This window comes from Lynx canadensis, chromosome D4 (genome assembly GCF_007474595.2).
Source record: "Lynx canadensis isolate LIC74 chromosome D4, mLynCan4.pri.v2, whole genome shotgun sequence".
NCBI lineage: Eukaryota > Metazoa > Chordata > Mammalia > Carnivora > Felidae > Lynx > Lynx canadensis.
The window spans coordinates 1,564,536-1,592,451 of record NC_044315.2 but is presented as its reverse complement, the minus strand read 5'-3'; the positions used below and the strand labels follow the sequence as shown (position 1 = coordinate 1,592,451).

The window sequence follows — 27,916 nt, the reverse complement described above, 5'->3', positions numbered from 1 at the left end:
CACCGTCCCGGGCCCCCACCAAGCTCTGTCATCAGGCAGGACAGGGATTCTGGCCTCCACCACTTGTGCTGCCTCAGTGTCTCCTGGGCCGCCGGAACGTGCTGCCGTCGTGGGGACGGGCAGGGGACAGACTCCCAGGTGGGAGGCCCTGACCCCTCGGTTATCTGTCTGTGGTACTTGTGGCAATTCCACGTGAGCAAAAAATGACCACAACGCTTAAAAACAAAATTAGCCGGATGGGCAGGGAATTCAGCTGGGACCATCACCAGAGAAACGAGCCCAGAGGGGTTAATCCGTGTCTCTCGGATCGCAGGTCTGGGGCCCAGCAGGCCTGGGCAGGAGGAATCTCGGCATCCAGGGGCCCCCGCAGCCGCAAGTGGGCTCCCAACCCTGCCAGGCAAGTGCATGTCTGTTTGCACACAGGGGTCAACGGCAATTTGGGTGGGTCTGCACGTGCCCCCGGATGGGTGCGGTCATCTGGGGACCTGGCAGGTGTGGCCCCTCCCAGGGCACGCCTCTCCTGTCCCCAGGCTCTGAAACGACCTTCTCTCTCCCTGCAGGGTGAGGTCTCTGAGGCCCTGGGTCCCAGAGACACCAGGTGCCCTTGACCCGGAGGCTGGGCACAGGCCATGGAGAATCTCCTACATTCCTTCACAGCATTTGGGAAGCGTCTAGATAGAGACTGCTAGACCTCCCAGCCAGGAGCCCAGCCCAGCCCCGGTTCTGCGCATTCCCCCGAGGAGGGCAGCCGCTCAGCCTCCTCTGAGTGGCAGGGTCGGGGGGAGCTCCGTGCCCTTACTCAGGGGCTCCACAGACCTTCGAGAACAGCAGGCCAGCGCCCACGCACCTCCCTGGCCAGCCCACCTCTGGGACGTAGGCCCAGAGAGCCCACGTGTGCCCTGCAGGCCTACCTGTTGGGGTTGTACTCGAGCGCTCCAACCTCCTCACTGGCCTGCAGCAGGTCCAGGATGCCCGCGGCCGAGCCCCCGCTGTCTTTCTTCACTTTGGCGTTGCGGGCAGGCTTGGTGTCCGTGTCGATGTGCAGCGAGCCCTCATCAGAGGACTCGTCACTCTGCCGCGGGGATAGAGCCCGGATCAGACAGGGCTTGAGGGACAGCTATTGTCTCCCTCTGGCCACAAACAGGTTTCCCACAGTCTTTCAAGAGCCGGCCCTTAGAACAAGCACTGCGGGGCCCGCTGGCCAGACACACACAAAACGGCTAGACCCCAGAGCTTTCTGTCGGGCCCCAGGGGCCTGTCCCGGAAGGCTGCCCTATTTCCCCCAGGAAACCCTGGTTCACCGAGCCTTCCACAGGAGCGCCGGTACTGACAACAGATGGGAGGAGGGCCCGTGTGGGTGGGCAGGGAGCCGGTGGGAGCACGGGCCCACACGCAGCGCCCGTTAACAGCCACTGGCAGGTAGCTCTGGGGACCCCTGGCCTCCTCGCGCACAGCCACCGTGTCCTGGGCTGGACGCAGCCTAACTTAACCACCCCCCAACCACGGTGCAGGACCCCCGGCAGGCCTGGCCCCGCTCCCCCCACCATTCATCATCTTCATGGTGGCACAGCCACCCACAGAGACCCGAAGACCCTCCTTGAGTCCCACCCCTGCGTTCATCCCTCCCTGTGGGTCCTATGGCACGTGGCCCCACTCCAGAACCCAGGCCAACCCCCAAGGAAACGCCCGGGGAGCATGAAGATGAGCCACGTCCCCTGCGAAGCAGGACGGCCAGAGACAGGGATGGGCGCGTGGCCTGGCCTCCCGGGGACCCGGGGCAGACACACCTTGTAGAGTGCCGAGTCCAGCTTTGGCTTCGTAACGGGCGTGGGCAGCGGCTCCTTCCCGTCCAGTAAGACTGAAAGCACAGCAGAGATGCGTCTGGCAGAGGCCACGGGAGCACGGCCGCCCCCCACCCCCTGCGCCCTCACTCACAGGACAAGTCTCTCTTGGGGGCGCTCCGCTTCCTCCTGATGGGGAACTCGTCAATCTTGAGCTCCCCATCATCGGACACATACTCGTACTCGTCCCGCACGGGCTGGGGCTTGTCCTCCTTGAAGCTCTGCACGGCCCCAAACACGCCGGGGCCAGGCTGCGGCTTCAGGGCCTTGGAGCTGCGGCGCACACGCGGGCCGGTCAGTACCATGGGACAGCGGCCGGCCCGTCCTCCAGCTGTTGGAGGGTGTGCTCCCCCCCCTCCCCCCCCCGAGGCTCTGATCCCAGCTCGATTTCAGAGGCAGCCAGCACCCACGGCCTGGGGTCCCCGTGGAGCCGTGCTGGAAAAATTAATTCCGACTGCGGTGCAGACACAATGTTCTAAAAGCTATCATTCAAGTCGGGTGAGGCGGGGCTCCGACGCGTCCAGCAATGGGGACAGTAAGCCAGGGCTGGGCCTTCCGCTGCTCCCCACAGGGCAGCTCCAACTGCCAGCATCTGAAGCATACACACCAGGCGGCAGGGAGCCCTGCTGGATGTGCACACCGGCATGCACACAGAGCTGTGATATGGCGTCCACGCAGACGTGTGCACGCACGGCTGTGATATGGCGTCCACGCAGACGTGTGCACGCACGGCTGTGATATGGCGTCCACGCACACGTGTGCACGCACAGAGTCCCATCCACCTTCTCCATTTCCAAAGCTTCGGCGCCCAGCAACCGAGCTTCAGACAATCAAGCATGTGCTCGGGGCCACGAGGTCCAGGCGACGGGCCCTTCCCCACAGGCCTCTGGGCCCTAAGACCACCCAGACCAGACCCAGGCCCCTGCTCACTGAGCAGTCTCGGCACACTGTCTAGAGGTCTTGGGACTAACGGGATGTCGGGCCGGGCTCTGCACGGCACTGGACGTTGCCCCGCCCTGCTTCCCCACCACCTGCAACAAGGAAACTGAAGCCCATGGCAGAAAACTGGCCCCATTCCCACTGGGATGTACTGCTTCCCAGCCGGGGGGCGCCCACCCCAACCTCAGACTCAGCGAGCAACCGCGCGTGGGACCCTGGCTGACAAGGGGCTTCTCGGCTGCCAAGCTGCTCAGCAGACACAGACCCCTTCCGCCGTCTGGAACACCGCCACGCCCACTCCCACACACACCCTTCCTGCCTCTCGGCTCAGTGCCACCTCCGCCAGGAAGCCCTCCCGATTTCTCGGGCCCCACAAGCCCTGCACTTCTATCCTCCACGGCCTCCATCACAGCCATAATTTGGGGCACATTTGAGAACGATGGGTTCACACAGGCCTCTGAGCCCCGAGGCCAGGACCCTGACCCACCCTACGCGTTCTGTGCCAGCCCAGGGCAGCAACTGGGCTGGAGGCCACCCAGTCACGCTCTCCCCTCTGCAAGCACACACCAGCTGGCCCCTCTCCACCCACCAGAGCTATCAGGTTGGGAGGCGGGCAAAGGTTCTGCCTGGTGATGTCAGCCAGCTCTGGAAGGGGTGGGGGAGCTCACCTGGGGACCCCTCCAGGAGGTCGTGTGTGTGCATGTGGGGTGTGTGTGTAGCGTGTACGAGCCCGTGCGATGTGGGGTGCGTTTCTGTGCGTGTGCTGTGTGCAAGCGTGTGCGCCTGCCCCTGCAGGCTGAGTGTGCACGTACCCCAGCAGTCTCTTGTTGAAAGAAAACGAGAACTTGGTGTCCTTGTTTCCTGAGAGAGGAGACTTCTCCAGCTTCTGTTCCTCCTCCATCTTCAGCAGGGAGTCGGGTTTGCTGTTCTGAAAAGCAAACCCAGGGCTGTCACTGGGCTGCATGCAGGCAGCCAGTGGGCGGAGGTGTTGGGACTGGCCGGCCTCCTCCCTCGGACCACATCATCCAGGAACCCCATTCTCTGTAGCGCCTAGGCTCACGTGTGTGCAAACGTGCGCACACACGCACACACTCCTCACCTTGTACTTCCACTTGGCTTCTGACTTGCTCTTAGTTTGTTCTCGGATTTCCAGCCTCTCCACATCATTCTGTGAACTGATCACCTCCTTGTTGGGCACACTCAGGACACCCTTTGTGGCCTAGAAAATAGCAGTCATGACCCAGCAGTGGACACAGGAGAGGGTCAAGGATCTCTGAGGCTACAGGGCAAAGTGAGAGCCACACTCTCACAGGGCTCCAGTGGGGCACATTGGTTTTCCTTTCCTTGAGGCAGAGAGGGTGGATGAATGAACAAATGAACAGGTGGATGGATGGCAGGGAGAGGGAGGGAGGGCATGAGGGGGGGGAGGGTACATGAATGAGCCGATAGGTGGGTGGATAGATGGGGTGGTGGGCGGATGGATGGATGGATGGATGGATGGATGGTTACGATGGTGGGTGGGTGGGTGGATGGGTGGGTGTTTGGGGTGGATGGATGGATGGAGGGGATGGGATCGTGGGTGAATGGGGTGGATGAATGGGTGATGAGTGGATAGATGGGGTGAGTGGATGGGTAGCTGAGCTGCTGCATGTGAGCCAGCAGGAGGCAGGGGCTCTCACTTTGCCCCTCAAGTAACTGCCCACATTGCCAGTCCCCCTTCTACCCCCCCCCCCCCGACTGCTCTCGTGGGTGCCTGGCCCACCTTCAGGTCCCAGAGAAGACTCAGCCAGCTCGTCCCCCCGCGAGACCCCGTGTGGGACCCCCGTCCCAGCACAGACACCACTGCCTTCACTGGGAGGCTCTGTCCCCACTGCGCCAAGCTCGTTGGGCACAGCCCACCTGCCCCCGGCCCCTAGTACAAGGACACGGCAGCCCTGGTTCTGGGCCGCAGGCCAGCCTCTGAGGTGTCTGTGGACCCTCTGACAGGAGGGTGAGACCACCCACCTTGCCTTTCTTGGGTGGCTCGATCTTGGTAAGCGCCTCCTTGGTGTGGGCCTCCAGCAGGTCCAGGTTGGGGATGGTGGGAGAGGCTGCCCCCCTGCACTTCTTCCCTTTCTTCTTGCCCCCATCCTTGAGCTTTAGGGGCTTGGGGGGCTTTGGGGGCTTCGGAGGCTTGGGGGGTTTGGGGACTTTGGACGGTTTGGGCATCTTCATGGTTTTGGGAGTCTTTTTCTTGGACACTTTCTCCAGGAAGGACCGAGGAGGGCTGGCCTCAATAGGGGATGGGGGCTCCTCCTTCTCCCGGTCCCCAAAACAGACCTCATCCGAGGAGATGGCCGGGGTCACTTCAGGTCGGGTGGCCTTGGAGGCATTCTGGGGCAAGGACAAGAAGAGGTGGTCAACCACCTCCTGCCAGGAGGGCCTCAGCCCAGGCCGTGGGAGACAACCCAGCAGAAAAGAGCATCCGTCTACATGCTTGCATCTGTCCTATGGCATCCGTAGGACACACCCATCTACACCACCTCACACTCACGTCTGTCCTACAGCATCCATACGATACACCCATCTACACCACCTACGGGTCACACTCACGTCTGTCCTACAGTGTCCATAGGATACACCCGTCTACACCACCTATGGGTCACACTCACGTCTGTCCTACAGGGTCCGTAGGATACACCTGGCTACACCATCTACCAGACATGTTCGTGTCTGCCCTACAGTATCCATAGGACACCCTCACATCTGTCTACACCATCATGTGACACATCCATCTACAGTACCCACATGACAGGATGCCGTTCGTCTACACCATCAGCTACCTGACCCCTCCGCCTCCTTGGTGGGAACTGCTGTCCCGCCCTGCAGCACAGAGAAGCTGGGGGCAGTCCGGGCTCACGCAAGCAGGGTCTCCAGAGGCTGGAACTGTCCTTCCTCCAGTCTCCTCCCCGCCCCTTGGGAAAGCTGCAGAGGAGCCCCATCCCGTTTTCCCAGGGCTCCTGCCAGGAGGTCACAGGCAGCCACAGGTGCCTAGGAGTTTGCACCGTGCCGGTGACCCTGCCCCAGAGGGCTGGGGGAGGAGCCATCTCAGACACCACTGTCCCTGGCGGGCAGCTCTGGGGAGGGCCAGGGAAGGCAGGCAGAGGGTCCCCCTGCCAGGGTCGGCGGCCTCCGGGGGTCCGCCCTACCTCGCTGAGCCGGATCTCTTTGGCGAGGTCTTTGATGAGCTGGGAAGGTTTGAAGTGCTCTGGGAGTTCGTCCTCATGCTCCGCCAAAGCCTGAAGGACAACACACACAGGCCCGGGCTGGGTGCTGCTGTCTACCGTCTAGGCCACGCCACCCCACCCCTTCCCACCCACAGGGGCCCTCCAACCCAGGCCCCATCAGACAGGCAGGGGGAAGGCTCTGTAATGACCCCACTCCACAGGTGGAGAAACAAAGTCCCAGAAAGGACGACATGCCCGAGGGCACCACTGGCTGGAGAGTGGACGTGGGCGGTCCCTTCTTCCTGGGCACAAGGCTGCTACACCTGGCCATGTGGCTGAGGGGAGGTGGGATGGACACCAGATACTGTTCCAGGCCTTGAAGCCAGAGATGTGGATACAGGACAGCCCTGGGGGATCACCAGACAGTGCTGCTGGGGGACACGGCGGGGGCAGGGGGTGCGGGACAGGGCAGTGCTGCTGGGGGCACCTTGTAGGGTAAAAGGTCTGTTGCTGTGGAGGGCACAATGTGGGGACACAGTGTAAAGGGATGCCCACATCACAGAGCAAAGGCCACTTCTGAGCTGATGAGCTGATGCCTAGATGGGCCCAGGGCCAAGAGGCTGATCCCAGCTCACCACCCCGCCCTGCCCCCTCAGGGGCACTCCTTGGTATCTCCACCACCCACCTTACCCCCTGCAGACTCTCCAGGCCCCTGGGCCCCCCCGCTGCGCCTCGGGCCGGGCACTGCTCCCCCTACCCCGCTACAGGTGAGCTCTTCACAGGCTGGCTCCCACTAGAGGAAAGGCTCCCCGCCCGGACCCACCCCTCTGCCCGCTCACATGGGGCACATCTCCCTACCTGCTTTTTCGTCCATGATCTAAAAGCACCATTGAGAATTTTAGCTCCTTGGACTAGATGAGGGGGCAGCTGCTTCCCAGATTTGTGAGAACCTGGGTGGGGAGGCAGAGGGATTTGATCTGGTGGGCGTGTGCCCGCCCCGCCCCTCCCCTCCCCGCCCACCGCCTGCGGGCTACTTCACGCGGTGGGCGGGGCAGGGGCGGAGTCCGGCCGGACCTCTGCCCACTGCCACCTGCCCAACTGCCAACGGTTGCTCTCGGAACCTCGGGGACCCAATCCAGGTGCCCCGCGAGGGCAGGACTGGCGCTCCCCCCACCCCCACCGTCCACCCGCAGGGTCCAGGTGTCCCCCCTCCACGTGGCTCCCCGCCCACCTCAGTGAGGGGCCACAGGCGCACCCACACCTCACGCTGCCCCTGCATAGCTGCGGTACGGGGTGTCCCTGCGGTGGTGGGCCAGGGCAAGCACGGTCTCAGAGACGCCCTGGGGGGCTGTGTGAGCCCCCAGGAAGGGGACAGAGTACCCCCTTTCCGGCCGGGTAGCTCGCTGCAGAGGCCGAGCGGCCTGATCTCCGAGCCACCACATGACAGACGTGCGGGTCCATGGTCAGTGGTCACCCCATCAGGCTGTCTCCAGCGGGGGGGGGGGGACTCTGCCTACGCTGCCCCCGTCTCACCTCCCTACCATGAGCCCCGGGGGCAGGACTGGACTCCCTCCTAGACACGCCCCTGCCAGGGTGAAGTGCTCTGCATTTGGGGCCCAATGGATGAATTTCATTGAAACCTGGCCAGCCAGGACTCAGGTCAGTTTCTAGCTTTCCCGTCTCTAACAGGAGCCAGAGCCCCTGCCTTGAGGAAGGGGTCTCAGCTGGCTGTAGGAGCCAGGCACTGACCCTGAGGGCCTGGGGAGCAAGGCAGCTGGGTGTCCACGGAGAGCAGGGACCCAAGGGGCCCACCCCTTTCCACAAGCCTCCGCGGGGACCCCAACAGGCACACCCACCCCTAGGACGGCAGGGACGTTGCAGTGGTCCTCAGCTGGCCGCTGGGAGCCAGGCAGACCCTCAGGCCTCGTGACATCCCAACTTAGCCCCACCAGGAGCCAAGAAGGCCGCGCACACCAGGCCCGGGGACACACACCGGCGTTCTTTCCAAAACATGAACCACCCTGCCCAGCACCCCCCAGCCCCACACTGCAGAGCAGGGCTCAGGCCCCTCGAAGGCTGTGCTCCACCCACAGGCAGAGACGCCAACCTGGACATCCGTACCTTTAAACGCCTCCAGCAAATGCTTTCCCATGTACCAGCAGGCAGTTTCAAAGTTGGGAAACTGAGTCAGGCTGCCAAGTTTCAATCTCCTTTCCACTTCATATGCTCTGGAAACCATAGCAAAGAACTGTCCAGAGCACTGAGCTCTGAGGGGGCGACACTAAGCGTGAGCCCACGCCAGAGTCACGAGTCACAGCTGTGACAAGGCCACAGCGCGGCTATGCTGCCCCAGCCTCCACAACGGGCCCAGCGCAGCAGGGAGGAGTAGGGGACCACATGGGAACGAGCTCCATGGGCCAGGGCCACTGGGGCTACGCAGGGACCGGGCCGCTCAGGGGCCCCTGCGAGATCACAGCCCACCTCCCAAGGAAGAGGCTAACGGCACACCCAGAACTCAGGGGAGACGCCACCACACCGGCCTGGCAGCAGGGGACCTGCCTGGTGGAACCCAGGCCGGCGTGGCCCTACCTCATCTGCATCTCCACGCTCAGGCTGTGGAGGAAATGTCCCGCGAAGGCCAGGCAGTCCACAGGCGTGAGCGTGGCGTAAATCCAGCCTGGGGAGACAGGGAGGTGGCCAGCCCTTCGTGGTACTCGAGGCTCCTTCCAGCCTGTCCTGCTGCCCCCGTCCAAGCTGGCCGGGCTGCTCAGTGCACTTCCTGCCTGGCCCAGGCCCAGGAGCTTCCCACCCAGGCCTGGGCTGCCCAGCACCCCGAACTCCACACATGGGCGTGGGGGTGGGTGTGGGGGGCCCAAGCCGAGCTGCCATAGCCCTGGGAGAGCTGGGCTGGTCCCCGGATCGTCCTCAGAGGGGAACCTGGGCCACATGGGGATGTCACCGTGGCCGGGAGGAAGGGGGGAACCCAGGGGAGGAAGGGGTCTCTCAGGAAGGACTCCGAACACCTAAACGAATAGGAGTATGAGGCCTTATTCAATCCTGATTGAAAATGGGGGAAAAATATCTGCAATTAGGAAATGTGAGCAGCGGCTGCTTAGGTATTGACATCATGCTACGTGCAAGAGGCCTTCTGGAGAAGGAGGAACGTCTCAGGGTGAAGCAGCATGAGGCCTGTAAGGCCCTTCCTCCTCCTCAGGGCTGAACTGTCCAGATGAGCAAAAACGTGGGGCGCAGGGCCGGCTCTCAGGGCCCCAGGACAAGGCGGACAGCCCCGCGGATGCTCACCTGAGGGGATGAAGAGCGTCTGGCCCTGCTTGAGGGTGCATTTATAACACCTGTCCACCTGGTCTGCAAAGAACATCTCGCTGTGGTTCGCGGCCGACTGCCAGCGCTCGTACAGGGAGATGTTGGCCGAAGCCGGCTTGATGAGATAGAAGATCTTCTCCCCCTGCCAACAAGAGGCCACTGGCAGAGCCCGCCACCGCCCAGGACGCTGGGGGGCGGGGGCACCACAGGCAGGGGACACCGCTGGGGGGCAGAGCCGGCCACTGCCCAGGAACCGTGGACACCCAGGGACACCGTCCCTTCCCTGAGATGTTGGGGCCACACGGGCCTTGCAGTTCAGGAGTCTGTTTGTGGAAAGGTTATGGGCACCAGAGCCCGGGCACCCCACACGCCATGCTTGCGTGACACTGGGAATGCCACGTGTGGCAGGGGCAGCCCCGCTGTGTCATGACGTGCTCCACTCCTGAGAGCCTCCTGCGTCTGGGCTGCAGATGGAAGGATGGCCCCCGTGGCCAGGCTCCGGCCCGCCCCACACTCAGCACTCCACAGGGCCAGGACCATGAGCCCCGCCGCCCCACGAGTCAGGCTCAGGCAGGTGCAGGGAGACCCAGGGCCGGTGCCTGAGCCCAAGACGTGGGGTCTCCTTCTCTGTTTGTCTTCACATCTCCCTTGTCCCCTGGCAGGGGCCCCCAGCCCTCCCCGCTCTTGTGGGGGCCCCCACACACGTTCCCTCGCCCCCTCTTCCAGGAAGCCCTCCCAGCACCGCACTCCCCTCCTTAGGGGTCCGGAATGCAGAGCGCCAGGCCCCCTCCAGTGGGCTTCATGAGCCTCACCCTTCCCCAGAAAAAGGCAACACATCTGGGCCACTCTGGCCCCGAGGCTCCCCCACCCCCACCTCCCGAGGACCGGAGAAACACATGCCCATGCCCCGCCAGGTGCTGGCCCCATGGGGGCCGTGGGGACCGCAGGCGGCCTTGCTCGTGGAGGCGGGTGTGCCCACCTTGAGCACGTGGTACCAGGCGGAGGCGCCCCCCGAGTCGATGTGAAAGTCAGTGTAGCTGTCCTTCACGCAGATCAGGCAGTACTTGGTCACCTTGGGCTTGGCCAGCAGTGCGTCGTCCGGCCAGCAGGTCTCCACCCAGGACAGCTTCTTGACGATGTCAGGCGGCTCCACGAAGCTGGACATCCTGGGGGAGACAGGAGGAGGGGCATCGGCGGCAGGAAGCTCCCCCGCACCTGCCGGGCCCCCAGGCGGGAAAGGTGGTGCACGTCCCTCAGCAGTTCTCCACCCGGGGCTATGGGACACGGCCATTTTACAGATGAGCAAACTAAGGTTTGCGGGGGCAGATCGCAGCTGGCCGCCGGGTGCAGCCACGGCAGGTGCCTAACATGGGGTCTGTCCATCCGAAGCTGGGGGTGGGGGAAGGCCAGAGAACGCCCCTCCCTGGGGACCCAGAAGGGGATGGCCCAGGTGGGCCCATGAGGGTGCTGCTGGATATCGCTTGGTGAGAAGCCACTGGTCTCCAGAGCAGACCACAGGGGACCTGGAGCCTGGAGCCACATCGGTCGTTGTCAGACCAGCTAACTCGTCTTCAAGGAAGACACAGACAGGCAAAGGTGGCCTTTTCAATTAAATGTCACTGGCCTGATTAAAATGCCAGTATGGGGGCGTCTGGGTGGCTCAGTCGGTTGAGCGTCCGACTTCAGCTCAGGTCACGATCTCGCAGCTCGTGAGTTCGAGCCCCGCGCTGGGCTCTGTGCTGACAGCTCGGAGCCTGGAGCCTGCTTTGGATTCTGTCTCCCTGTCTCTCTGCCCCTAAACAATTCCCATTCTGTCTCCGTCCCTCTCAAAAATAGATAAACATTAAAAAAAAATTAATAAAAAATGCCAGTATGGCATCAAAGTCGTCCAGGTCAGCAGCCCTGCGCGGTGACACATCCACATGCTGGCCGCCTCAGGCAGGACAGAACCGCACAGCTCCACACGGAAGGCCGTGCCGGCCCAGACAAGAGTGTCACAAACCACAAGCTAGGCCCCGCCACTCCGCCCTCCAGACCTCAACAGCAGACCCTCTTGACATCTCCGGCTTGTCCCAAGCTGGTGTTCCTCTCTGTCCCCTGAGCCCCCCTCCCCACCGTCCATACCCACGGTGGCTCCCGGGCCCCCTGCTGCCACAGGAGAGAAGACCTCTGCACACCACACACGAGCGCTTCCCCCCACGGCCACGGACGCCCTCACTTCCTCGCTGGACGGCTCCTCGAGCACACAGCCAGCCTGCCCTCCTGCCACCGAGGCTCACTGCTCCCTGCAGCCTCCCAGAGTGGACAGGCTGGGTCCCAGGGCCCCCAGGCACCTGAGGCCACCGTGGGTGACAGTGCAGAGGTGACGGCGTACGTCCACATAATTGACACGTCACTGTCACAGCAGGCGCCTCTGGGATCAGGGGACACGGGAGTCACGGCCGGATCCCCACAGACCCTAACATGGCCACAGACAGACTGTGATCAGGCCTGGCCCCTGCAGCCCCAGCTGGCGTCTTCAGGGACAGACAGCACTGATGACGTGGAAGCCACCCTCTCCCCCTCGACAGCCCTGGCACCAAGCCCACAAATGGCCTGGTGTGACGTGTTCCCGACCCCTGTGATCCTTGGACCGGGCCTGGGGACACCGGCGGCACCACACATTTTCTGCCAGCAGAGGGCTGGCCCCGAGAGGCCCAAGGGGAAACCACACACCGAAGCACCAGCTCCCCAGCTCTGCCACGCGGGCAGCTCTCTCTGAAGCCCCCAGGTTGGCCAGCAGACCAAGCTCCTGAATGTGCTCTCACCAGAACCCAGCCTGGGGGACAATCCCGCTTGTGAAGCCGCAGGAGATAGCTTTCTCTCGACACGCTAATCTATCCTATTTCCCTTTACGCCTATGCTGTCGGGAGGCTCAAACAGACCCCAGCATCCAGTTACAATATCCTGTCTGGGCTCCTGGCACAGTTCTATATCCCCTTTCTCAGTGTGGTCTTCAGTAACTCTTTTTTCCTACCTGCCCTTCTGCACACAAGCTATCTGGCTATCACATGTGCTTTTCAGAAGTTGGCAAGGGTGGAAAGGGTCTGAAAGTAAAATCATGCTTAAACTAAACCAGCCACAACTCAGGTCTTGTGCCGAGCAAAGGGCCAGCTGGAGAACAGCGAGGATCTGACAGAGGGGCAGGAAAGGCAGGGCCAGGGCAGGCGCTGGCCACGCCACAGCAGAGCAGTGGTCCTGGAGAGCAGGGCCATGGCACAAGGGGCAGTGCTGGTGGCTGACCAGCCCCCCGACCACACAGAAGCTGGGCTAGGCAGGTCCGGACGGCCACGGTGCAGGACCCTCCACCCTGAGAACAGCAGCAAGCAGGGCAGGCCTGGCTCAAGGAGCTCAGGCTGGGGCCGCAGGGAGAGCAGGTGCAGAGTGCGACCCTGCTGTGCCCACAGTGTGCACTGGAGAGTGCACCTGTGAATGTGTGCAGGCACGTGTGGGAGCGTGTGGGGGTGTGGTGTGTGCACAAGCGTCAGTGTCGCAAGGAACGTCACGCACGAGCATGAGCACGTGCGTTCCGGAAGAATCTATGCCGCGGTGTGGCCTGTGGCTCTTTCTGGGGAACGGGGTGGGGGCAGGCCAGAGGAGTCCGCGTCTTGCTGCTTATGTTCCGTTTGAATTTGTCACAGTGCATCACTTCCGGTCTTGAGAAGAGAAACAGACCAGCACCGCATGCCGCTTTCGCTCCTGTGTGCGGGCTCCCCCAGCAGCCGCAGTCCCGGCCCGGGGGCCCTCACCTGGTGTCGGAGAACTCCAGGCTGGTGAGGTTGAGGACCCGCTTGCGGTTGGTGCTGTAGTAATAGTCCACAAACTCTTTCAGCTTCATCTTGCAGTCCTTCTGCTTGGCGACATCCGTCACGTCCACGCTCCGCTCTGGGCCTGCGGGCAGGGCAGGGGGTGGGGCCGTGAGGGGCCAGGGCGTGCAGCCCGCCCCCCGCCGCACCGGGCTGCCCTGTGGGCTCCCCGCTGAGAGGCAGGGGTGCAGGGAGGCGGCTGAGACCCAAGCCTCCGCGGGAGGGGGCCCGGCAGACGGGAACCCCACATAAACAACATGGGACACACATTTTAAAAATCAAAAAATCAAAAACTCCTACACTTCTAGGGCTCCAACTTATTATCCTGAAATAAGTTATCCGGTAAGTTAAAGGAAAAACATTTTCCCCACGTGTTCTGTAGTTGATGAGGAAAAGTTCAGGGTGAAAATCACCGAAGACCGTTCCTTAAGGAACTGGCGAGGGTGAGCTCCTCACACTGACTCCTAATTAGTAGTGGGAGAAAGGCGCACAGGACTAACGGCCTCGTCCCTCCCAACAGTCCCCAGGGGCCGCTCAGACCCGGGCTGCGGGCAGACGGGCCCTTCTGTGCGGGTGGCCAGGCACCACAGGCTGACGGGCGGGAGCGCCCCAGCCCCGAAGCGGCTGCCGTCCCCTGAATGTGAATCTGAGTGTCTGTCCAGGTGGTGCAGGAACCACTGGGGACAGAGGAGCGAGTTACACGACACCACGGGTACACTGTTGGCCAGATCCCCCACGTGGGACGTTCTCTAGGACCAGCAACCCCAACCCTCCCACAGCCTCGGGAATGGGGAGATGCTGAGAGGCATAAAAACCACACGCAGTGTGTCGGTCTGGTCTGGGCTCTGATTCAAACAGCGAACTGGAAGGGGCGTCTGGGGCGCCTGGGGTGACTGAGGCGGGGCTCTGACGCTACTGAGCAGCCCGCGGCTGCAACGACGTCAGAGCCCGTGCCCGGGTTTCCGTGGGAGAAGTGATGTACGTGCCACAGCTTTGCTTTAAATTTGGGGGTGCAGACACAGAAAGCCGGCCAAGATCTTGTGGTTTTGTGGCCAGTACTGGGCACAGGGGAGTTTACTTCCCTTGGGGTGCATGTGCGTGTGTGTGTGCGTGTGTGTGTGAAACCGTCCGTAATAAAACAAGTAAGGAGAAGGGAGAGCGTTTACAACACAAGCCTCTAAGACATGCCTCCCCGTCGGCTAAGCTGCTTCCAGCTCCCGCAGACAGCGCTGTGGTCGAGCGGGCAGTGCCTGGGGCCGGCCCTCTGTGCTCTCTGTGGCCAGCTGAGCCAGGGCCTGGGTGCCAGCTGTGGCAAGATGACGCTAGCTACCGGTGACGCCCGGCACCTGGCAGGCGTGAACTAGATCTTAGCTGTTACTCTAGGGGCTGCGGCCGGGCACAGAGGGCCCCGATGGGGCTCCCTTCTCTCTGCCCTGCCACAGGGGGCCTGGGCACCAGCCTTCTCGGGCTCTGTCCTCTCTTGCACGGGCCACACCCCCGAGCCCCAGCCACCTTGGGGCCTCAGAGTCTGGGCCGTGTGGCCCCGCCTCACAGACGATGCCCAAGCATACAGTTTCTTCCCTCCACCCGGAGGTGTCCCGACTGAGGGTGCCCACAGTGCTGGTTGCTGCCAAGGGGACAGGAGACAGGCTGGACAGGGCAGCACCAGCGGGAGCCGGAGGGATCCAGAGAGGAAGGGTCCTGGGGCAGACCAAGGGTGCCCCAGGCTGGCCCAGGAGAGGCTGAGGGGGGCACAGCACAAACCTCAAAGGCAGGGGCCCTCCATTACCGCCATCAGCACCCAACAGAATGGGTTTTGCAGCTTGCAGAATGAAAGGGTCCCAAGACAGGCCCCTTCGCAGTCAGAATAACTGACTGGGGGGACGGCCAGGGTCACGTGTCATTTCAGCGGGACATGGGGTCTGATTCTAAGAAGAGTGCCCTGAACGTACACGGAGACCCCGAATCACAGCGCTCACACAGCATGGGGACCAGCCAGGGCCTAAGGCGAGCAGGCTCCAGGGTGGCCACTCACCCACGTAGTTCTCGACGTCACTGACATAGAAGGTGGGGGCTGGGACTGCCAGGCCCAGCCCGTCTTTCTTGGGTACGAGGATGGGCTCAGTGAAGCCGTGCTCCTCCATGTAGCCCAGCGTGAGCTGGCTGCCGGGCACACGGACCACCACGTCTTCCGCGCTGCGGGAAAAGTGGGGGTCGGAGGTCACGCCGGCCAGGGTCCCGGCCCCGCAGCACCGGGACAGGCCTGGATAGGGCCTCAGAGCCGGAGACATGCAACCCGGGCTCCCACGCCCTGGGAGGAGGGCTCGTCCCCAGCACCATGCCCAGGGGTCCTGGGGGAGCGACGTGGCTTGGACCCACATCCATCACAGACGTTGGACCTCAAGGTCCAGGAGGCCCAGGAAGGGGAAACACAGAGACCAGCCCTCCTACCACGGCAGAGAAAGGCAGAGCGTGGGCAGGATCCCTCCCCTGCCCCTTGCCCTACCTGCCCACCCTCCATAACATTCCTCCCATGTGCGCAGAGATTAGATCCTGCACGGCGCTGGGGCTGGGCCTGAGGACACAGCAGATAGAGACAAACCCTTTCCAGGGAGAATCCACTCCCTGCACAAGCCAAGCACAGGGTCCGAGGGCAACCTGGGGTGCTGCGGTCAGTGGCTCCCCTGCCCAGCTTGCCCAGCTGCGTGCTGGGCACTGCCCGGGGCACCAGGGACCTTTGAGGCCCAGCTGGAGAGCCCCCGTGGTGACGCTGGAGATGGGCCTCCATCAGACAAGCATGCAAGGCCGTAAGCCCACCGCTGAGAGCAGAGCTCAGGGGGAAGACAGCAGGGGTCAGCGTCAGAGCAGCCTGTCCAGGCCTGGAGGGGCAGGATTGAGAGGCACACGTCCCGGGCAGAAGGGGGGTGCCGGCCAAGCCCTGGAGTGGGGAGAATGTGGCCAGGGGTGGGGAGGGCGAAGGAGCCCAGCAGCCGGGGGTAGGGGGTGAGCGGGCTGAGTGCGCAGCAGCTGAGGTGGCCTATCTGCCCAGCGGTGGGCCTCTGCCTCGTGCCGAGAGCACTGGGGAGCCACTGGACGGCTTGAGCAGGGCAACAACAGCTGGAGGTCAATCCAATGGCTGTGCGGACGGACGGGGAGCTGCCGCGGGAGCGGGCTGGACACCGCGACCGGGGAGGGGGCTCAGCTTACGGACCAGGAGGCAGTGGTGGGCGAAAGGGTGGAGGAACAGGGAGGTGACGGCAGACAGCTGAGGGACTAAGGGCTGGAGGAGAGCAGGCGTGTGCGGGGGACAGATCCGCAGCTGACTTGGGACAGACTTGGACTGAGGACGGGTCAGGAGCTCAGAGGCTGCAGAGGGAGGCTGAAGCCGCCGGCCAAGAGACAGCCTGGGCGGGGCGGGGGATCAGGGGGAGGTGTAAACTCCGAGGGCCAGGGGTGAGAGCAGAGTCCCCACAACTCCCAGGGAGAGTGGTCAGCAGGAGAGGAGGCCAGGCAGGTGGAGGACAGCCAGGGGAGCACGGGGTTGTGGCTCCAAGGAAGACAGTGCTCGAGAGGAAGGAGCTGCAAGGCCACGTCCCACCAAGAGGGAGCACGTGGGGCAGTTAGGGTGAGGACGGAGCAGGGACCTTCGGGTGGGACCAGTGCTGACAGAGCATTAGGTTCAGGCCAGGAGTGGGTGGCGGGTGTGTGAGCGGCAGCACTGGGACAGTGCAGGGTCATCTGTGGAAGCCCCGGGGTAGCCAGAGGGAGACGGTGTCCGGACAAACCGGGATCCCATGCCCTCATGTCACACAGCCCCACGTACCAGGTCTGGGACTGCAAAATCCATGAGGACCCAGCAAAGACAAACACACACCGGTTCTGCGGGGACACCTCTGGGCCCAGGGCAGACAGGCCGCCTCACAGAATGACGGAAGACACATCCGCCAGAGCACGGGTCCGGGGACTGAGCACAATGGACGGCTGGGAAACATACTAACCACATTCACAGGGATAATGAGAGGACGCAGCAGAGGGCAGGGAGGGAGGACAACAGAGCAAGCAACATTGACAATGACCTAGCGGAAATTCTAGACGTGAAAAACGTCACTTTTGAAAAAATTTAAAAACTCAACAGATGCATTCAATAGTAGCTGCACCCCCCCCCCAAAATGGTCAATTTGATGGAATACTTGAAAAATAATACAGAGAAAGGGGGTGAAATGCTACTTAAAAAGAAAACAGGCCATTTTTCAGAACTGAGATAAGATACAATTCCTCAAATTAAAAGATCTTACTGAGTCCTGAGTAGAACTGATAAAAACAAAGCACATCCAGATGCACTGTAGCATACCTGTGGAACATCAGAGACAAGGAGGCAATCTGAAAAGTCTTCAGATAAAAAAACAGATTATTTGCCAAAACCAAACAGTAAACAGATGAACAAACACCAGCCACTAGGCTGACAACAGACATCTTGTGAACAACAAGAGATGCTAAATGACAACAGAATAACAGTATCTTCAAAGAATTCAAGGAAAATAAATTTACTCTAAAATTTTAGGCCCATTTGAGAAAATTAGAATCATTTAAGAACACAAATGAAATGAAAACATTTTCAAAAATAGAATATTTCTATAGGCCTTTACTAAACCACTAAAGGATATAATTCAGTAAGAGAGAAATCAAATCTAGAAGAAAGAAATGGGACTCAAGAAATGAGAGAAAATTGAGCTACGGATTTCATACAATCCCTGTCAGAACACCTGTTGACGTCTTTGCAGAAATGGACAAGCTGAACTTGGAAAGCTGACGGGAAGTGCAAAGCCCCCAGATGACCAAAACAGTCTTTACAAAGAACAAAGTTGAGGACACTGACCAACTTCAAAATTCACTCCAAAGCTACAGTAATCAAGACCGTGTGGTGCCGGCATGAGAAGAGAGAAGAGACGTATGGATCGGTGCGGCAGAACCGAGTGTCCAGAAATACACCCAAACATCTGTGGCCAACTGCTCTTTCATCAGGAACGCCAGGACAACTCAATGGAGAAAAAAAAAACAGTCATTTCAATAAATGGTGCGTGAGAGAACTGGACGTCCACATGCAAAAGAATTAAGCGGGACCCTATCTCACGTAGACAAAAACTAACTCAAACTGAGTTGAAGACTTGACAAACTGACAACTGACAAACTCAGTTGAGACTTGCGTTTCAAAGGACACCATGAAGAAAGTGGAAAGGCAATCACGGGACAGGAGAAAGTATCTGATCGGTGGCAAGTACCTAGAATACGTAGGCAAGAAAAAGACAACCCAACTAATGAGAAGGGGTTCAAGTAAGTGGAACTGGACTAATGGCTTCAACTCCAACATGTAAAGAGCTTGGAAATGGTCATTCCTGTCCTCACAACAAGAAAAAAGCTGAACGGACTGAATACCAAGGAATTTTCTTAGATTCACTGAACATTAGGGTTACAGGGCAAACAGTCACCCCCAGAATCTGGGGAGACAGGCAAACACAGAGAATCACCACCGAGAGGACCTTACCTGAGGCAGAAGCGGCTGGAGGCGGTAACTGAGAGGATAATTAAAGTGATTTCTGACAAAGTGCAGAGGCTGAGTGTGAACTAGCTTCAGAGTTAAGAACTCATGGGGCCCAGCCTCAGAGGAGACCCACCTTCATGGGTTCTACCCACAGGTTCTCCTGGTGAAGATCTGTCCTATTTCAGACACGGTTGGGGGAGAGCAATTATGTGTAAATATACTCCGAGTGTTCTCCATAACAAAAGTCTACCTTCCAGGAGCACTTACTTAACCAGACCCTCCTCTGATGGGGGAAGGGCAAGTGCCCACCCACACCCCTGATGCCACTAGCTTCCTGTCTTAGGGAAGAAGAGCAAAAGCGAAGGCCAAGAAATGCTTCCAAAGGTAACAGCCCAGAGCCTCGGGCCCACTGAAACAGTGAGGTGTGTTATTCAATTACAGGACACTTCCCCTACCCCAATCCTACTACCATACAACAGTATAACGGTAGCTGAGTATAGCCAAGACAGCTGCAGGACAGATTCTATTTAAGAAGGAGTTGTTAGGGACACCCAGCAAGAACAGGAGAGGAGGAAAACACAAGGAAACTAGGAGAAAGTCATGTGTCTGGCACCTACAGCTACAGCAACACAACCGAGTCCCTGGTCTGGTCAACACAAAACCTCACTCTAAATGCATAATCACCTCAGTTCCTTTGACTCAATACATCATGTCCAGCTTTCACCAAAAAAATCACAAGATGTGCTAAACAGCAAAAAACCATAGTCTTAAGACACAAAGCAAATCACCTCACCCCTGTCAGAACAGCTGAAATCAAAAAGACGAGAAACAACAGGTGTCGCCGAGGATGTGGAGAAAAAGGAACCTTCTTGCATTGCTGGTGGGAATGCAAACTGTGCAACCTCTCTGGAGAACAGCGTGGAGGGTCCTTAAACAATTAAAAATAGAATTATGTGGTGGCCCAGTAATTCCACTACTGGGTATTTACCTAAAGAAAATGAAAACACTAATTCAAAAAGACACGTCCTGAAGTTTATAGCAGCACTATCAGAAGCAGCCAAGATACAGAAAGGCCAAATGTCCATCGACTGATAAATGGACAAAGAAGATGTGGTGTGTATACACACACACATATACACACACACATACACACACGATGGAATATTACTCAGACATAAAACAAATGAAATCTTGCCATTTGCAACAACATGGATGGAGCTAGAGAGTATAATGTTAGGTATAATAAAAATAAGGCAGAGAAAGACAAATACCATATGATTTCACTCATATGTGGAATTTAAGAAACAAAAGAAATGAACAAAGAATGGGGAGTCTGGGTGGCTCAGTCAGTTAAGCGTCCGACTTCGGCTCAGGTCATGATCTCACAGTTCACGTGTTCGAGCCCCATGTCAGGCTCTGTGCTGACAGGTCGGAGCCTGGAGCCTGCTTCGTGCATTCTCTGTCTTCCTCTCTCTCTGCCCCTCCCCGACTTGTTCTCTCTCTCTCTCTCAAAATAAATAAAACATTAAAATAATTAAAAAAAAAAAACAAGAAGAAGAAAGAAACAAAAAAGGCAGACTCTTAAATACAGAGGACAAACTGGTGGTTACCAGAGGGAAGTCTGTCTGTGGGGGGATGGGTGAAACAGGTGAAGGGGGTTGAGGGTACGTTTATCATGATGAGCACTGAGTGATACTCATGTGCAGAAGATGATACTTCTGCTCATGTACAGAAGTACTGAGTCATTATATTGTACACCTGAAACTAATATAACAATGTATGTTAATTATACCTCAATTAAAAAATAAAACGTTTTAAAAATATCAGGACACAGCTCAGCTATAGCACAGAATTTGAAAGTATAAGATAGGAAATTTTTTAAAATTATGATTAATATGTTAGGAGTGCTAATGGAAAAAGTGGAAAACATGCAAGGACAGAAGAAAATGTAAGCAGAGAAGTGAACACTCTAAGAATCAAAAGGAAATGATAGAAATAATTGAAAATGGTAAGAGAAATGAAGAATGCCTTTGATGGGCTCATTGGTAGACTGGATGTGGCTAAGAAAAGACTCAGTAAGCTTGAAGTTAATAACATCTGCTCAGCCTGAAGCATAAAGAGAAAAAAGAATGAAACAAGCAGGGAACAGAATATCCAAGAATATACAGAACAATTGCAGGAAGAGCAACGTGGGCATGACGAGAACACCAAAAATAAAAGAGAGAGAAAGGAGCAGTGTTTGAAGCAGGAGAAATGTTGGAAGTAATACTGGCTGAGAATTTTCTAAAATTAATGGCAGATGTGAAACCACAGATCCAGAAAACTGAGACCACACCAAGTAGGATTAAATACTTGAAAACTATACCTGGACACGTCCTAATCAAACTGCAAAACAGGAGAGGCAATATCCTGACAGAGGCCACATGAGAAAGGTCTACCTCTGGCATGACAGCGTGAAGAGCCCTGAGGACCCAAAACCCAATGAAACTGGTGAAAATTACTGTGAAAAACAACTATTCGAAACCTCTGGAAATGGTTCTAAGAGCAAATAGCAAATGGAGAAACATCAGGTCTAGAAAATCTATGAAAACCTGGCAGGAAAGGCATGTGCCTGTGATATATGGGCCGAGGCCATTCTTCCCTCTACCCCACTGGATCGGCGAGGAGACCTCCCTCAGGAAGGCCGCGGCCAAGGACACAGGAAAGCTGAGTGGGAGCTCTCCCCAGCTTCCGAGCAGAGGGCTTCGTCCAGGAGGAACAGGACGGCAGCCTTTCTCATCCTGCACCAGCTGTCTGTTCCTGATTCTCAGTCTCACGCAAGGGCAGACGAGACGTGGGGGGGCTCCCTTCTTCCCCTTGGCCCACACTTGTGGAACTCAGGCTGTACCCCAAGCGTGGCACCCTGAAAATGATGGGGCCCTGATCATCTTTGTCTCTTCTACTTAACATTCTACTAGAAGTCCTAGCCAGAGCAATCAAGCAAGAAAAAAAAAGGTAACACAGATTGGAAGCGAAGAAAGGAAACTATTCACAGATGACATGATCTCATATATAGAAAGTTGTAAGGAATCTACTAAAAAGCTATCAGAACTAATAAACCAGCTCAGCAAGGTTGCAGGATACAAGATGAATATACTTGAACTCGATTTCAGTACCGTAGCAATGAACCCTCTGGAAATAAAATTAAGAAAACAATTTCATTTAAAAGAGCATCAAAAGGAATAAATTACTTAGGAATAAACTTAACAAAGGAAGTACAAACTCTGAAAACTACAAAACGCTATTGAAGGAAACATAAAACATCTTAATAAATGGAAGAATACCCATGTTCATAGGTCAGAAGACCTTGCATTTTTCAGATGGCAATACTTCGATTCTACTGATGTGCAGATTCAACACAATCCGTATCAGCTGACTTCTCTGTAGGCCTGACAAGCTGATTCTAAAATTCATATGGAATTCCAGCAGACCAAGAATGGCCAGAAGGATTTTTAAAAAGAAAAACAAAGCGGGAGGGGCACCTGGGTGGCTCAGTCAGTTAAGCGTCCTCCTTCAAATGAGGTCATGATCCCACGGTTCGTGAGTTCGAGCCCCATGTCAGGCTCTGTGCTAAGAGCTCAGAGCCTGGCGCCTGCCTGGGATTCTGTGACTCCCTCTCTCTCTGCTCCTCCCCCGGCTCGTACTCTCTCTACTCTCTCAAAAATAATAAACATTAAAAATATTCAATAGAAAGGAAGAAAGAAAGAAGGAAAGAAGGAAAGAAAGAAAGAAAGAAAGAAAGAAAGAAAGAAAGAGAAAAGAAAAGCTGGAGGACTCATACTTCTTCATTTCAAAACGTACTGCAAAGCACAGTAGACCAGCCTAAGGATAAACAGATTGGTGGAACAGAACTGAGTGTCCAGAAATAAATGCATATACTGACAGCTAAGAGCCAAGACCATTTAATAGAAAAAGAGTGGTCTTTTTACAAACAGTGCAGGGACAAATGGAGAGATGCGTGCAAAAAAAAAAAAAAAAAGTTAGATCCTTATCTCACCCTATATGAAGAAATTAACTCAAAATGTATCAAAAACAAAAACCGTAAGACCTAAAACCTACAAAACCCTTAGAAGTTTTGTAGGAAGGTAATTTTCATGACCTGGGGTGTGGATCTGGCAAATGATCCTCAGCTATGACACAAAAGCACAAGTAACAAATAAAAAACGGATAAACTGGACTCTGTCAAAATTACAAATGTTGGTGCTTCAAAGGACATGATCAAGAAAGTGAAATGTCTACAAAACAGGATAAAGTATTCAAAAATTATTTATCTGTTGAGACTTGTATCTAAAATATATAAAAAAAAAAACTCTCTTAATAATTAAAAGACACAAAAATTAAAAATAGGCAAAGGGTCCGAACTGACATTCCTCCAAGGAAGACACACAAATGACTACCACGCACATGAAAAGATGCTCAACATGACTTTTCATGAGGGAAATGCAGGTCAGACCAGAGAGAGAGAAGCCTCACACCTGTAAGGATGGTTCGAATCAAAATGCCAGACAACTCGCAAGGGCCGGCAAGGGTATCAGAAACTGGGACCCTCACGCTCTGCTGGTGGGAACGGACAGTGGCGTTAATAACCACTGTGGAGACCAGTCCAGCAGTTTCTCAGACAACTGAACATGGAGCCACTGCTCCTAAAAACATGGAAACACATGTCCCCCAGAATCCCGTATAAGAACGTTTATAGCAGAACTATCTGCAGTAGCCAAACATCAGAACCCCAGCGTGTCAGCTGACGAATGGATAAACAACGTGGGGTCTGTCCACACAACAGAATGTTAAACAGACACCGGGGCGGGGGGGGGGAGGGGGATGCAAACATTCTAAACCGGCTGCTGGTGGCGCACACGTCTGTGAACGCACCGAAGACCACGGAGTTGTACCCTTGAAATGGGCGAACTGTCAGGTCTGTGAGTTGTATCTCAGTAAAAGCCGCGGAAAGGAAAGAAGCCAGAGGAGGGAGGTAGCTTGTCTGTGGAGGCTCACGGGTAAGAGTCATACTGGGTCCCTCATGAGACACTGTGCATGCAAGAAGACAGCGGGGCAAAATATTTGAAGTGCTAAAAGGAAAAGGACCCACCACGTAGGATGCTGGGTCCAGTGAGTTACTCTTTAAAAGTAGAGAAGAAACCTTGTCGGACAAACAAAAGTCTTCCGGCTGTGAGGGGCTGAGGGGGCGCAGAGCAGCTTGAAGAGCACATGTCCACGAGTCAGGGTCCCCGCAGCCCTGCCCCTGCCCTCTGCCCTCGACCCGCACGCGGCACATGGGTGCGGGCAGGCGGTCTCTGAGAAGGGGACCTGGGGACAGCCCGTCAGGCCCAGGGGCAGAGGGCCACGTCTGGAGGGTGGTCTTGGGCAGGACCCCGGCCCCCACTCCTCGCCCGCCAGAACCTGAGTTCAGCAGCCTCCCCCTCAGGAAGGTTCCGTGGGAAGGGCCACACCAGGTGGTGGGGGGATACATGAGCCCAGAGGAAGAGGGTCCCCAACACCTGACCTGCAGGTGCTGAGAAGGAAGAGGTCAGCCCCAGAGCTGGGAGCGCCTAGGGCTTAGGGGGGCTGTGCCGCTCCCCTGGAGGGAAGGCTGTGCCCCTGAGCCCCCCAGGACGAGGCCGCCACCGCCCACCTGGGGAAGGTCCGACTCCGCAGCTCCTTGATGAAGAGCTGGCTGCCGTTCTGGACGGGCTTCACGTCGGGCGTCTGCCCTGGGCCGTGTTTGTGCCAGGCCCGCTTCTTCTTCACTGTGGGGAGACAGGGGCAGATGGCACCCAGCGTGGGCCCTCCCCTCCCCGCACCACAGGGGCCGGGCCCAGAGGGCAGCTGAGGAGCTGTGAACACTGAGACTCCAGCCTCCGCAGAGGCAGCGCCCCCGATGTCCCCTGGGGGCCACCCACCCACCCACCCCCCGCCCCTGTGACCTCCCACCCTCCTTGGGTCAACGGCCCCCACCCCTGCCCTGCCCCTCCCACTCCTCTGGCTCAGCCGACCCCAAAGCCGGGGGAGCCCGGGACCCTTCCCATTAGCACCCAGTCCGCTGAGAGCGCGTCAGAGGCACCTACCGGGAGGTCCCACCAAGGGGACGCCTCCCCTCAAGCTTGTCACCTCGCTGCTGCAACGTTTGCTGCCCGAAGCCCACCACCGGGGCAGGAGCAGGCTGGCACTGCCCTCTGTAGCTCCCGCCCTTCCCACACCCCGCCTGTGCCACCTTGTACTCCTGTGTGTCCCCCTCTGACACCGCCACCCTGACCGCTGACTCCAACTCTCCTTTCCTCGTGTGTGCTCCCAGGGCACCGGGAACCCCACCCTGGACTCTTTACACGCAAGTGCGTGCACACACCCCTAGTGGACTGCGACACATTCGCACACATGTGCACATGCACACACATGTACCTATACACGTACAAGCACACACCCGTGTGCATGCCCACGCAGCGGACACAGAACATTCGTGTGCACACACATGTATACACACATTCACACACCTACTGGACTGACACATTTGCACACACATACATGTGCACAGGTATGCACACACAATCACCCGTGTGCACACCCATGAGGTGCACACAGAACACACATTTGCACACATACTTACTGGACTGTGGTGCATTTGTACACGCATGCATACGCACACATGCGTGCCTTTGGACCCACAAGCACACACCCATGTGCACACCCATGCAGTGCACACAGTACATGCACGTGCACACACATACCACACCTACTGGACTGTGGTGCACTTGCACACATGTGCATGTGCACACACGTGTGCGCACGCACAAGGACATACCCGTGTGCACGCCCACGCGGTGCACCCAGAACGTGCACGTGCACACACACATACACACGCACTCACACACTCCTACTGGACTGCAAGCCCCTGGGGGGGAGGGAAGCAATTTCCTTGTGGCCCCAGCCTCTGCCCAGGGCAGCCCCTGGTGACTCGGTGAGTGAGGACGGCACTGGCACAGAGACCTGTCCCTGGCAGCTGCTGGGTGGGCTGTGAAACAGGCTGGCCCCATGACAGACATGAGACTGGGTCTGAGGGACTGCCAGAGGACCCTCAGGATGCCCATCCCTCACAGACAGGGACAGGGAGGGGGCTGCCACCAATGGCCCTTGAGCCTGCCTCCAACAATGGTGTGGCATTTCCATCGCCCTTGGTTTGCCGTGGCCAGGGTGTGAGTGGACGTTACGGAAACCCGGCAAGATCCTGTAGAGGGGGGACTCGAACTGGGGGTTCTGGTGGTGGCCCGAGGCACAGACGAGAGACGGAAGGGCTCCACCGCTTGTCCAAATCTTTCTTGCCCCACCAGCCTGTAACTGTGTGACCTTGGGCAAGTTACTGGGCATCTCTGTGCTGCATCTTTAACGGCGAGGTCCGGGGCCCTCATGAGCTGCAGGAGGGGAAGGGTGTACGGTGCCCCGTCCACCCCAGGAGCTCTGTGGGGCCCACTGCGCGCACGGCCCCTCCTCTTGGCAAGGCTGCTCGGGCTGAAACCATTTGTTCACAGGGCTCAGTCCCACTCTGGACCCTTGGGCTCTCCCCACACGCCCACGGTGCCTGGCACAGCCCAGCACTAGTGGGCATGCAGGATGTCTGTGAATGGCTGGTCTCCTGGGCACTGCACTGGCACCTCAGTGCCCACCCTCCTCCCTCTGGTTACCCTGGCTCAGGCCTTTTCTTCTCAGCGGTTTGCCAAGTGCGTGCTGAGCAGCCCAGCTCCGCACGGGGGTCACCAAAGCCACAGCTGGCCTGAGAGCCATCCCTGCTTCCTGAAGAGCCAGCAGGCTCAGAGGGAGAGGGTGCTCACGGCCAAGGCAGGGCCTCGGGGCGGGGACACAACTCTGACGATGGCCCAGGTCACCCTGACTCTGAAACCAGCCTCAATATCATCATCCTTCCTTCTGGGCCCACAGCTGCATCAGGACATGACCCTGGGCCGCCTCTCAGGCCCCGGGCTTTAGACTTTACCAGGTGCCCCCCACCGAAGGGCCCGGGGAGCGAGGGCAGCCGTGCACGGCCACAGAGGAGCGTTGTGGGCCTCGGCGATGGGGCTGCCTCTGGTGGGAGGCGAGCCTGGCTCCCGCCAACTACCAGGGGTCCCACGCGTCCAGGGATCAAGGCGGGGGTGGAAGGGGCAGCCAGCCCGCACACTGGCCGCCATGGGTGACACCAGCAGGTGGGGGAGGACCAGCGGGGAGGACAGATACCCCCCAGTGCCGTCTGGGGGGCAGCTGAGGTCGGGAGAAGGGAGGCGCTGCGGAGGGGACCCCACGGGGCCTTCGAGGTCCCCCAGGCTGGCACCTGCATCTGCCCCACTCCCCACATCCCAAGGTCTCCCCAGCAGGTGTGCGGAGGCAAGAGGACACAGATGCCTGGCACCAGGGCCCTGGCCCCAGGGGCCGTGTGGGGAAACCAAGCCTTGGAGGGCAGGTGCGGCCGGGTGATGGGGGTGCAGATGTAAAGAGCAGTGGGGGAAGCAGCGGCGCCCCCACACTCCTGCCAGGACCCAGGCCTGGGAAGCAGGGGCTGACCGGGCTGGCGGCCTTCCTGGGCCCTAACTCCGGACTGAGCATCGAGGAGCACCTGGAGGAGGGACTGGCCCACGTGACGCTGTGGCGGAGCGTGTGGCCAGGATAACAGCCAGACGCGGAACCGCGAGGGAGGCGGGTGAGCTCTGGGCGCTCCTCGCGCAGCCCTGGCCGGCGGGCTCCCTCCCTCCCCGGGGCCCAGAGGCCAGGGTCCTCTTGTCGTGGCACCCCACCCCCCCTGACAAGGCACCTGGGACATCTGCCCAGCGGGAGGCTGGAGCGTGGGGGTGCCAGGTGCCCGCCCCCCAGGGCAGCACAGCCTCATGGGCCCGGGGCGGGGGGTGTGTAAGCATCAGGGAGCAGTCAGAGCTGGACACGCAGTGCAGGGTCAGAGCTGCTGTAAGGGCCGAGCCCCCCACTCCTGGGAGCCCTCCTGACTCCTTGCCAGGCCCCAGATCTGGTGAATCGGGGTAAACCTGTGAGCCCCCACCCTCATCTCAGTGCCCACCCCAAACCCACCCAGGGCCCCCCCCCGGCGCAGCCCACAGGCTTGGGGGGCCCCCTGGGGACATGGGGACAGCGGGAGCCCTCACCGTGGAGGGTCTGACTGGAGCAGATGCAGCAAACTGACCAGCGTGTCAC

General features: G+C 58.5%; 1 protein-coding gene across 2 annotated transcripts in view; it reads right to left on the bottom strand.

The window, feature by feature from the left end:
* Positions 1 to 27,916, bottom strand: part of PHF2 (PHD finger protein 2) — a 76,732-nt gene that overhangs the window by 10,380 nt on the left and 38,436 nt on the right. For both annotated transcript variants that reach the window (XM_030293671.1, XM_030293672.1), the window contains exons 3-17: positions 24,366 to 24,480; positions 15,191 to 15,351; positions 13,099 to 13,240; positions 10,290 to 10,476; positions 9,290 to 9,452; positions 8,576 to 8,663; positions 8,108 to 8,214; positions 6,845 to 6,936; positions 5,969 to 6,058; positions 4,785 to 5,153; positions 3,880 to 3,999; positions 3,593 to 3,708; positions 1,936 to 2,114; positions 1,788 to 1,858; positions 912 to 1,072 (exon numbers count right to left, since the gene is read on the bottom strand). In XM_030293671.1, the coding sequence (XP_030149531.1) occupies positions 912 to 1,072; positions 1,788 to 1,858; positions 1,936 to 2,114; positions 3,593 to 3,708; positions 3,880 to 3,999; positions 4,785 to 5,153; positions 5,969 to 6,058; positions 6,845 to 6,936; positions 8,108 to 8,214; positions 8,576 to 8,663; positions 9,290 to 9,452; positions 10,290 to 10,476; positions 13,099 to 13,240; positions 15,191 to 15,351; positions 24,366 to 24,480 (2,161 nt within the window). The remainder of the gene's footprint in view (positions 1 to 911; positions 1,073 to 1,787; positions 1,859 to 1,935; positions 2,115 to 3,592; positions 3,709 to 3,879; positions 4,000 to 4,784; positions 5,154 to 5,968; positions 6,059 to 6,844; positions 6,937 to 8,107; positions 8,215 to 8,575; positions 8,664 to 9,289; positions 9,453 to 10,289; positions 10,477 to 13,098; positions 13,241 to 15,190; positions 15,352 to 24,365; positions 24,481 to 27,916) is intronic.